This window comes from Paramormyrops kingsleyae, chromosome 8 (assembly GCF_048594095.1).
Source record: "Paramormyrops kingsleyae isolate MSU_618 chromosome 8, PKINGS_0.4, whole genome shotgun sequence".
NCBI classification, from domain to species: domain Eukaryota; kingdom Metazoa; phylum Chordata; class Actinopteri; order Osteoglossiformes; family Mormyridae; genus Paramormyrops; species Paramormyrops kingsleyae.
Genome location: NC_132804.1, coordinates 33,889,272 through 33,901,718, shown reverse-complemented (window position 1 = coordinate 33,901,718; position 12,447 = coordinate 33,889,272). Strand labels below are relative to the sequence as shown.

At 40.6% G+C, this 12,447-nt stretch overlaps 1 protein-coding gene across 2 annotated transcripts; it reads right to left on the bottom strand.

Annotated features, from left to right (window-relative positions):
- Positions 1-803: 803 nt before the first annotated feature.
- nfs1 (NFS1 cysteine desulfurase) lies at positions 804-11,993 on the bottom strand. 2 transcript variants are annotated; one of them, XM_023837885.2, is made up of 14 exons: positions 11,876-11,993; positions 11,516-11,666; positions 11,219-11,295; positions 10,995-11,111; positions 10,602-10,685; positions 10,339-10,491; positions 9,552-9,645; positions 9,269-9,403; positions 6,058-6,215; positions 5,812-5,917; positions 5,025-5,106; positions 4,851-4,934; positions 3,331-3,420; positions 804-1,944 (listed from the first exon to the last, which is right to left on the bottom strand). In XM_023837885.2, exons 2-14 carry the CDS (start codon positions 11,622-11,624, stop codon positions 1,881-1,883), a joined length of 1,353 nt encoding a protein of 450 aa, XP_023693653.1. In that variant the 5' UTR covers positions 11,625-11,666; positions 11,876-11,993; the 3' UTR covers positions 804-1,880. The 2 variants fall into 2 exon arrangements, with proteins under 2 accessions (XP_023693653.1, XP_023693654.1); XM_023837886.2 differs by lacking the exon at positions 11,876-11,993 and having other exon boundaries at positions 11,516-11,869.
- Positions 11,994-12,447: the final 454 nt, after the last annotated feature.

Below are 12,447 nucleotides of genomic sequence, written 5' to 3'. Positions count from 1 at the left end.
ACTGTGATGTGATAAACTGATATGTACCATCAAGCAATATTCCCTATCGGCAGTTTATTGAAGCTCTTCATTCTCTTATGGTTTAAATCTTAAATGACGATAAGTGCCTACTGACAGCTTCACGAAGGGATTTCCAAAAGGGAGACCTTTTGTAGTTGTAGAGTCTCTGCTTTTTGCAGATGATGTGGTTCTGTTGGCTTCATTGGACCGTGACCTTCGGCTCTCACTGGGACAGTTCGCAGCTAAGTGTGAAGCGGCTGGGATGAGAATCAGCACCTCCAATCCGAGACCATGGTCCTCAGCCGGAAAAGGGTGGAGTGCTCTCTCCAGGTCGGGGAGGGAGTCTTTCCCCAAGTGGAGGAGTTTAAGTATCTCGGGGTCTTGTTCACGAGTGAGGGAAGGATGGAGCGGGAGATCGACAGGCGGATCGGTGCGGCGTCAGCAGTGATGCGGGTGCTGCGTCGGTCTGACATGGTGAAGAAGGAGCTGAGCCAAAAGGCAAAGCTCTCGATTTGCCAGTCGATCTACGTTTCTGCTTTTTCTTTTGTTTGTCTTTTTTCACTTGCAGCGCATTTTCATTTTGTTTCTGCTTATTCTTTTGTTTGTGTTTTGTCTCTAGGGGCCACCGTATCTAGGACCCCCGCGACCTCGACTAGACAAGCGGTTTCAGAAAATTGGATGGATAGAGGGTGCTCCAATTTAGACATCATGGTAATAACTTATATAATCAAGATACTGCTCGAGAGAGACTGGATTATACTTCAAACGTTGATTAAAAACAAATGCAGTTTTGAAAAATCCCATGAGTTTTCCAAAACTTTCAGATTTTATTTTCCATACCTTTTCCGGAAAATGTGATTTCTTAATTTTATGATTTTATGTATGAACCCTGCTTTAAGTGATAGTTACAAATATTACATTGTTTCTGACACCATCCGTAAACCCAAAGACTGAACATAAAAATGACTTGCAATCACTGAATTTTGCCGCTTGTATATACAGACTTTCATATATGAAGCAATATTCTCAATAGATTATTCAGACATTTACATAAATCATGGTGAATGCAGGGCTCTTCACTGCCCTGCCCTAGCAGTGCTATGTGAACAGCAGAGAAGCATATGAATAATGGTCATGACCTTGATCATCAATCAAATGCTGTACATATATATGCTATATACACAAAAGTTAAGAGCTGACAACTAAATTGGTGTAAATGTGTGAAATGTAATCAGTGAAGCAGGATGAAGCACTGCACCTCCATTAACAAATGGAGCTAAAAAATAAGGCATAAGTCAAGCAACTGCACTTAATCTCAACCCTTTTCTCAGAAAGTGTTTGAAAATGAGTGATTTAACTCCAAAACAGTCTAAAGAATTCATTCTAATTAAGGCATCAAGTGAATATAATCATTTACTGCAATATAAAAATCCCAGCTTTCCAAAAGTAATACAGACAAACTTATTTCATGTAGAATGCATTAGGAAGGCGGCAAACAGCACCTCCGTGGCTCCAAGATGCAGCCATTTGAATGTTTCCCTAAGACTGGTGCTTGTGTGTGAAGTCATTCGGTGGCCTTGCACTTGGGGTAGACCAAAGCCTTTTGTTCTGTCCTCTGTCCAGCGATGGCAGTCACAGTGCTAATGAGCTGGCCCTTCTACTACATTTATCGTGCAATGGATAAATCTGTCCAACATAAAAGAGATACCACACCCAGGTAATGTATACAGCTCCTCAAATAAAAACGTTGTGCGTGTTTTGCATTTCCTACAGGGAAATACCTCTGGAAAAATATCCTTGTTACTCAGACATAGGATTATAACAAGTTCAAGCACACATAAAACACATTCCCGCTAAGATTGTTGTTCCCACAATCCTTTTCAGTGCTGTGTCCATTTGATGCTCTTCAGGTCAATTCCTTCCTGCACCATTTCCCACAGGGGGCTGTATAGGGGGAAGGAAAAAAAAAGTTTAATGGACCTTATAGATTTCCAGAAAAGCTATTTGTCGAAAGATTTATGTGCAAGCAACGGAATTACAGAAATCAAGTAAAATTTGAGGTTTACATAGTGACCTCTGGAATACAGTATAAACTAACAGGCGGACCGCGGTCCGGACCCAGAAGCTGTCTCATACGGACCTGGATTGACAGCCAAAACAGAAAGTTATGATTTAAAACCTGACAGGATGCTTCTATTTTAACCGGCGTAACTTTTATAGTCTTTTCGGTAGTGGTTTAGCACTAGAACTGCCGTTTCCCACGCCAATGAACATCAAACGCCTTTAACCGCAAAGCAAGACGTAGTTCGGCTTATGCAGGCCTTTCTTTGCGCTGAAGTGCCGTTAGTGTTAGTAGCAGCATCGAAGGTAACACCCGCAACCAAAATGCCGTAATGTTCCTAAGAGAGTGGTTGCTTAATAACAGCAGCGAAGGTAACACCCGCAACCAAAATGCCGTAATATTCCTTAGAGAGTGGCTGATCTGTCCTCAAATTGTAAAGCCGAAAAGTTTTCAAACACAGTATATATTATATAACATGTTGGATAAATAGACGCAATTTACTGGTGATTTGATGTTCGTTGAAGTTTCTGCTTTTTAACATATGTGTAAAGTAATGTTATCTGTTATATAAAACAACTTGGGTGAAACAAAAAATGTACATTTTCAGGGTTGCCAAATCTCAAGCATCTGACATGACACTCACGCTTTCAGACTCACGCTGGAAATCTTACGGCAAATCTATATTATTCCATTATAAAACCTAAAATTAGCTACGTCAAAGGTGTATTTACATGGTTAAATACAAAAGCAGACTATTTACAAGGTAAGAACTGTTACATATTTGTGCAGACTTTAAACATGCACAATGTTCACATTTTATTTATTTTCTCTTATTTTGAAATGCAGCCCTACTTTAATAAATGCACTAACCCGTGTATCTCTGAATGACAATAAAGTAACTATTCTATTCTAAATGAGAGAACATTATACACATCTACAGTCATGCATACATGTTCAGTTCTATGTCATGTGACAATAAATAATGTCAAAAAGTTTCTGAATTGTACTGAATTAATTAGATTTGACAGTCAGGTATTGATTACATGCAAGGTTGATAAAAGTAATAGGCTACTTAAATATATATCACACTAAATAGTTAGACATTATGAGCCTCCAGACCTTTGCTTCAAGAAATTTTCTCTAACTGGACCTCTTTAGATTTTAGTTGAATACCCCTGCTCTATTCTTTAATTAGCAAAAGTCTAAATGCACACGTGTATCAAAACATATCCCTCGTGACACAGTTTACACAAAGGCTCAGCTCTGACCTCATCTCCCTCAGACGCTTGACCTGCCGGATGCACTTCTCTGCTGTGTAGTCGACTTCCTCCTCCGTGGTAAATCTTCCAATACCAAACCTTAAGATACACAGAAGCATTATATTTTAAAAAAGCATTTCTTACTGGAATTTGAAATGTCACTGCAAAAAGACTACAAACTTCTTCCAACAATAATGTAACGGGGGAAAAAAACAGAATAAAATACACGACAACATGTTCCCTAGATGGCTCCCTCCCCACTTCTCCAAAACATCTTTATTAAAAGCCCATCTTTGTGTGACTTGTCTTAATGTAATTAGGCTCACCAGCTCTGCATCTGTGGCTCTCTTCATCAACAGCCACTAAGTGAAATCAGCCATTGTCTTTGCTATCATTATGCAACATTGTTGCAATTTTGGTGTGATTTGTCTCAAAATGAAATAAGACCCAGATCATTACCTAATTCTCAAATTTGATAGATCCCCCCCCAAAAAAAAACACTGGTCAAGTGTTCTTCTCATATAGAATTAAATTCCCCCATGATAAATTCCACCAACCGGGTCACACAGTTCAGGAATAACTTTGCACCCTACAGTTTGAGAACCAGTGACCTACATACACAATGTTCATGGAAAGTTCAATTAAATACTATTAGAGCTACTGTGTTCACAAGATTGAGTCCACTGGTAAAATCTTCCATTTCCGTCCTGTGTCACCTAGTGCTGCCGCTTTAGTTTTGGGGTGATTTGTCTAAAAATGAAATCAGGTGTAAATTTCCATCCATATAATGTAATGGGTTCAAGACTGACTTCAAAGTTCCGCTACTTACATATAAGGCACTCAAAGGTTAAGCACCTGCCTACCTGACAGAACAAATTTATGTTAAACCACATCCTTCAGGCAGGGTTCCTATATTGCGCAATGGTGTGCCAGTTCATGTTCTGGATGATGAATCCTGGTCTGTAAATCAACTCTAAACATATTACTTCAGTTTAGCCTACCCGCAACGTAACACACTAACTATGGCTGCTGGAGCTGCTGTACATGCCATTTTGGTCTACTGTGGTCTACTTGTCCATGAATGTGTCTATGCATGTTCTGACCACCAATGTTCTCTGCCTTCCTTCCCATGTTTTCATACAATTTGTCTCAATATTTACACAGTACTAGATCATCACCCATAGAATGTGTCTGCAAAGGCTGAGCAAGTTTAGAGAAATACTTTGCATTCTCATGCTGACAAGATCAAATGTCTAAGGCAGCCTTGTCTTTATGCAGGGCTGCATCAATTTCGGTGCGTGTTCTCTCAATATTCGATCACTCCCAACGAACATCTTCACCCAAAGTGTCTACAAAGATCTTAGAACATCCATCACATACTTTTTCACACTAACAAGAAAGTGTCTGTGGTAGAGAACTGATCCCAAAACCAGGAAATACAAACAAACATTACTGTCCATAATCAGACTAGAAAGCAAAACTAGTGGTAGTTGTGACTTTCAGAAGATGTTCCATAGCATGGTACAAACCTGATTGAAGAGTGTGCGAGATCCTCATCTGTGCCAATGGCTCTCAGCACGTAGGAGGGCTCCAGCGATGCAGAAGTACAGGCACTGCATGGATGCAAAGGTATATGAGCAACAACACCACCAAAAAAACACCACAAACAAAGTGTGTCGCTGCTACACTGCCATATGACCAACCTGCCAGAGGACAGGGCCACATCCTTCAAGGCCATCAGCAGACTCTCACCTTCCACGTAGGCAAAGGACAAATTTATGCATCCTGCAAAGGGCATGAAAAGCCATTAGCACTGTCTGCTACGGCTTAAGGTGCGGCCACACTAGCGAGAATAAAAATTCTTTTGTCACTCGCTTCCATTCGCGAAAATCAGATTCTTCACTTCCGGTTGCAGAATGATTTCTGACAAAGTTGACCTTAATTGAACTTTGACCTGCAAATTTGCGTAGCTCAACCAATCAGGTCTGGTGTGGGTGAGCTTGACCTTTCAGCTTCACCAGCCATGGACCATGGAGCAACCAATTCTTTTTAACTGCTGATTACCAGAATATAAATGTATTAACAGGAGAGCATTCAAATGGGTCTCAAAAGGTAGAAAGCATATTACAGTGCATGATAGAACATTACTAATTAGCATGCTTCATATCTTGCTTACTGAGCTAGAAGGCTAATATTACATCATGCATTTATTCCACTGTTTGCTACTAATTTCACCAATACTGACTGGCAAGATACAAGGAAAAAAAAATAGTAGTTTTCAAATATATATTTTAAAGGCAAACTTATAAACATTACTCCATAACATCATTGCACCAACAATGTCTTAAAACAAAACGTCACTTCCACTTCTGTTCTGGGTTGTGAAGACGACGCATTTTTATCGCGCTAGTGTGATCGCACCTTTAAGATGGTGGCTCCCCAACCCGGGGCTGAGACTGTCTGTTAGAGACTGAATGAGACCGTTCTTACCTGGATATCTCTGGTCAGGATCTCCATTCACGACTACATCAGGCAGCTCTGACATGATTTTCTGAAGAAGACGCTTGGCCAGCATAGACACCCGACTGTGGTCATACTATGACAGGAGGGGAAAATAAACACAACACAGCATGTTCAGTAGCAGGAGGCGGAGCTTACGTTCTCATGCCGCTCTATGGTACGCCTATTCTACTCTACATGCTCCTTACAAACACCTAAATTGCTAACATGCATTACCTGCATTTCCTGTTGCGCAATTTCACATGCAGCTCCTAGTCCCACCGCCAGGGGGGTGGGGACGGTTCCGGAACGCAGGCCTCGCTCCTGTCCCCCACCAGACTGAATGGGCTCCAGCCGAACCCGGGGCCGTCGCCGCACGTACAGCGCCCCCACTCCTGTCGAGATGCAGGGACACATCACCACCACTACTCCAATGAACCCAGACATCAGCTTTACAAATGCCTACGATTGAGGAAAGAAGTCAGTGGTTTGAGTTATTTTCATACACTGTTGCTCTATACAAGGAAGCCGGGGATCGGGGCAAGCGTCCCTTCAGTAGATGCCTTGTGTGAAATCCTATACAATTGAAAGAACTGAAATGCCGCAACATCTCACCTTGTAAACATTTTAGAGTTTACTATTACCAATGTAAGTTACCCACAAACCAATATAGCCATACATCACTGGCTGAAATTTTACAAGCAAAGACACTGGGATATGAGGAATTAATGAATAATCTTGCTCTACTGTACGAGTTCAAAGTATATCATACATAGCTTGCCATTTAGATAAGATAAATCTTTATTGTCTTTGTCACCTGAACAACGAAATTTAAATGTTATTGACTCAATGTGAGGCATAAAAGTAATAAAAATATATACTTTAAAAAAAAATAAAAAAAGTTTTCAAATATGTATTTTAAAGGCAGACTTATTAACATTATCCCTTACTTAACATCACGGTTATTAACCTTATTAACTACTTTACTTGACATTGCCATGACTTCAACGTATTAAATTTCCCTCTAGCATCTGTAGTATTTGTGCACTTATGGTAATGCTTAATTACTCAAGTCTGTTAAGGTTTGCATTGCATTATTTTGATTTAACGTTGAATACACACAACTTGGCCAACCGTATGTGGACACCTATCCATCACATCTGTATATGCTTGCTGAACGTCCCATTGCAAAACCATGGGCACTAACAAAACAATGACCTCTCCTTTGCTCTTTTAACAGTCTCCACTAATCTGGCAAGACTTCCCACTAGGTTTTGGAGTATGGTTGTGGGAATTTGAGCCCATTGACCATTTGGTCGGACACTAATGTCATGTGAGAAGGCCTGGCTCACAGCCAGCATTCCAATTCCTCCCAGAGGGGCTCAATAGAAATGAGACCTGGACTCTAAGCAGGCCAGTCAAGTTCTTCCACACCAACCTGGTCAAACCATGTCTTTATGGACCTTGCTTTGTACACACTAGCACAGCTATGCTGGAACAGGGAAGGGCCTTTGCCAAACATATAATTGTCTAAAATGACTTTGAACACAAGAAATAACCATTCGGCCCATCAAGCTCATTTGGGGAGAACTTAACTAATAGCTCAGAGCTGTTAAAATCTTATCTAGCTCTGATTTAAAGGAACCCAGGGTTTTAGCTTCCGCTACACTAGCAGGAAGACTATTCCATACTCTAACTACACGCTGTGTAAAGAAGTGCTTCCTCAAATTCGTATTAAAATGTTCTCCCACTAATTTCCACGTATGGCCACGAGTTCTAGTATTTAAACTAATATTGAAATAGCCATTTGGCTGAACAGCATCCAGACCTGTTAGAATCTTATAGACCTGGATCATGTCCCCCTTTATTCTCTTTTGCTCAAGGCTAAACAGATTCAGCTCAGCTAACCTCTCCTCATAAGACATTCCTCTAAGACCAGGAATCATTCTTGTAGCCCTACACTGAACCCTTTCCAAAGCAGCAATGTCCTTTTTAAGGTATGTTAAATTCTAATACTGCCAGGTATCAGCCCAGTCGCTAATTAAATCAAGATCCTGTTGTAGTTTTGTCTGCTGATGACTTAAGATTACCCTTAACTGGAACCAAGAGCCCTGGACCAAACCATGAAAAGCAGCCCCAAACCATGTCCCATCCACCAAACTTTACAGCTGACACTGGCCCCTTTTCCACTCCACTAGTGCCAGTGCTAGCACTGGGGCTGGTGCTCGGCCAGTGCTGAAGTTGGGAACCAGCAAGAGCCTGCCTGCATTTCCACGGACTTGAGAGCCCAGTGGGAACCAGGTGACAACACTACGCCCACGTCACAAACCACGCCCACGTCACAAACCACGCCCACGTCACAAACCACACCCACCACACAAACCACACCCACTTTCCAACATTATTTTGCATTGCCTCGGTTACTCCGCCCACCTCTCAAGATGACACGGGTGCTTCATCCAGACCAGCAAAGGTTTGGTGTCGGTTCGGAGCCGATTTTGCAGCACCGGCGCCATTTTTTTTTTCTGTGGAAAATCGTGGCACTGGTTCCAAATTGGGGATCGGCACCGGAACGACACCGGCACCTTTGCAGTGGAAAAGGGGTAACAATGTACTCCTGGCACCCGCCTAAGTCCACACGACACGTGGCGAACCACTCGCCGCATGTGAAGAATCCTCTTACGTCTTCACAGCACCAGCGGCAAACCGCCCGATGCTTGCAAAAGATGCCGGATGGGTGAATACAATGTCATGAAACAGTGCTTGCCATGAAAATAAATGTGATTGTAAAATGTTTTTCAGCTTGAAACTAAATTAGTTGCATTGCTGGTTTACAAAAAAAGAGCTCTCTTGCTGTTGGGTCTAAAAGTGCGTTTGTAAGTGTGTTTACTTAAGTTTTATTAGCTAAATATGCTTACCAAAACCAACCTGGTATCCCTGTCTCTGCATTTATACACCTCCAAGAAGATTTTTTCTGTATTAAGTTTCAATATGACTTTAAGGTGACGTTAAATAAATAATTAATTATTAGTTCCTCTTACATTTTGTTAAGTGGTTAAGCTCATCACAGACTGAAAATTATATCTGATTGGATGCTGCTTTGCTAGAGGTCAGAGAACTAGGTGAAAGTTCAATGGATCTGAACTTTAAGCAGCACGGCAAAGCAGAAAAAACGGGCGGTGCTTTTCGCCCGAGGCGGCGTCGCTCTCCACATTGACAAACCATGGTGCAAAAATTTTGCTGCTTGCTGTGACGATGCATTTCCGCTACCCCACAGTCTAATAACAGGAGTAGCAGCCGACCAGGGCAGGTCTAACGGTCTCTGACATTCACAAAGCTCTGACCACTTAATTATACTTCTTACATGCATTAATTTGTATCACATTACTCAAGGAAGGAATTTTAATTTTAATTATTATTATTATTTTTTTTTAAACATTGTTGTTACCTTTAGGACCATATATCTTGTGACCGCTGATAGACATAAGGTCAATCTTCCAGTCTGTGACATTGATGGGTATCTTTCCAACCGCCTGCGCAGCATCTGTGTGGAAGAACACACTCCTCGATCGGCAGATTTCACCTGAAATTCGAAGACAAGCCAACGTTCAAGTAAGACGGAATCGCAAACGGTGCCATTTCTATGTAGAACTAGTAGCCAGAAATCAAGGTTAAATAGTGCAGGAAATAAAAAATACATATCTGTGCAAATTCAGCTAAAAGGGACCCACCGATTTCCTTCACTGGCTGTTTCACTCCAATCTCATTGTTCACAGTCATCACTGATACCAGACTTGTATCTGGTTGGATGGTTTCTTCAAGTTGCTGAGACATCAACACAGTCCACAGAATAACAAAAAAGAAAAACAAACTTGGTTTATTTTAAATTTAAAGGTTTTTCAGCCACTACATCCTACAAGACCATCAGTTTGTTTCTCGTAAAATGTGATATAAGAGGGATATTTAATAAAGTCATCTAAATTAGGGGTTCTCAAACTATGTTAAGCAGAGCCACGTTCCACTGGTAGTACCCAAGCTCCCTCTAGTGGTACGCGGAGGTATCTCCTTTTTTAATCAAAATTCACAAAATTTTGAGATCCACTGATTTCAATAATGCCCAGCAGAATCCATTGTTTATTCTTTAAAGTGATAAATCTGCACTGAAACCACTATTAAAAAGAACAGACATAAATTGAAATGACCTAAAATTTGTATTTTAGCATATCTTTTGTATAAATTTAAACAACTTTACTATAATGACAAGAATCCAGCAAATTAGTGTAAAAATAAGAGTTTACTTAGCATGTTGTATGCACATCCAAAATATAAAATATAAACTGCATATGACACACATAACAGGCAGGCTTTGTTTACTAAAACATCCATTAATTGGCCAAACTTCAAAATTCCAATAAATGCAGCTAAGTGGGATGGACTTGCCTCTATGGACTTCCATAGATGACACTCTGCTATACTTATACTTCAGTTGTACTGTAGTTTTGCGGAGAGTTAACTTGCCTTTAGGTCAATCAAGCCATTGCTTTGCACCGGAAGGTAAGTAATGTTAAAACCTTCTGCTTCTAGAATCCGACATGAGTCCAAAACACACTTGTGCTCAATCTGGGTGGTAATTATGTGTTTCTTCTTGGATCTATAAAACCGAGCAACTCCCTGAAAAAGAAAAGCAGCAAAAAAGTTCTACTCAAATATAAAGATTCCGCTATGATACATCGGCCCTGATAAACCTCCAGAGGACACTGCTGTTTATTACCAGCACTTACCTTGAGGGACATGTTGTTTGACTCCGTGGCACCACTGGTAAAAACAATCTCCCTGGGATCTGCCCCAATCAAATCTGCTACTTGCTGTGTCAACAGGGAATACATGCAACACAACAGAAACACAAACAAATTATTAACAAGCAATACATAATAAATAAAAACGACTGACTTTCAGTTTCTCGTTTCCTCTGATGCATGACTTGCAGATTTTTTGTATAAACACTAGTCAGGAAGATAATTATGGAGCCCATTATGTGACAGGGTCGGGAAATATTGTTGTGGAACACTTCTGCGTTCCCTCGTAATTGCTTTGGGTTCATTTACTTTTAAAAATAATATTTCTCAGCCCTTTATGGGCTCCTTAGATAATTTAAGGTTAGAAGGGAAAAAAACCTTTCTGGCTTTTTCCATGGCTCTCTCACTCTCCCACCCATAGGCATGAGTCCTGGAATGCGGGTTTCCATAATAGTTTACTTGATAAGGAAGCATGGCATCCAAAACTCGTGGGTCCTGTAATTAAATAATAATAAACATTATTATTGTTGTTGATGATGATAAACTATGATGCAATACCGTATTTATTAAGTTCAAATCCGTACAATTAACGGGAGACCCACCATTGGAGTTGTAGCTTGAAAATCCATGTAGAGAGGCCGGAGCTCATCTTTTTCTATGTATCTGCTTTTGATAATTTCTATTTAGCACGAAGAGAAACACAAACGTAAGTGGTAACTCCTCTGAAATATCAGACGGAGTATAACGCTGTTCTTAAACGTCATTGTATATGTTTGCGCTTAAACACTAACATGTGCAGGATGCTGAATATTTAGTGCAATAACAGGAATAGAATAAGACTAGCTGAATAGCTAAAGAATAACTGCGTCATATAGCAAAGGGATTGACTAAATACTCACCCTTCTGTCGATGGGCGGCACTGACAGCACTTTCTGTATACTTCCGACGATAGCATGCCGCCGCACTCCTCGATCCCCAAATACTCCTTATTACTGTCTTGCCAAACATTTTTACTGAACCACACAGCAGTGATGCTGACGAGGCTGCTCCCTAATAAACAGATATCAAACACGTTTAGTATGTGTGTGGATATCCCAGTCAGAAGAGACACTTGTGCAATGAAGCTGCCTAAAGTTACAACAGCAAGTACGTAAATTTTACAAAGTGAAATAATCCAGCGATCAGAGGATTGTCACAGCAGAGTGCGGTAACTACTGGGAAAATGGGTAGGTGCAAAATAACAAGAACCTCGAACGCACCTCATAAGGGTTACACAAGTAGCATGGGATGACAGGCAGGAAGGAGAAGGGGAAGGCAGGAAGCGGCCGTGCACCGTGAACTACAACCCGGAAAGTGTTTCTGCAGAGTGTTTATAAGCGGTTTCTAGCGTGATCTTTATTCCTGCATTGCACGACACTCTCTCCCTTGTGTTTAAATATAGACAAACATAGACGGCAATGATAATTAATGATTTTAGACGGTCGAGTATTGTCATGTATTACAACGTACCTTGCGCATTTATACGCATCCCAATATTCATTTTAATCCAGAAAAAGCGCCCCAAATGTAAATGTAACGAAAACTTACCGGATTAATACTAATAAATTATAGATGAATTATATACACTGATAACGAAAATCTTTTGTGTTTGCAATTTGTGTAAACTGTTATGTCAATTTTAGTGGGAACTTTTATTATTGGCAGGAACAACAATAATAAAAAGTTTTTTTTTTAATACAAAATTGTCTAACACATCATATTTGCATGTGTAATGTAGACACACAGCACTGTCGCCTCACACCTCTGGGACCAGGGTTCGAGTCTTCGCCAT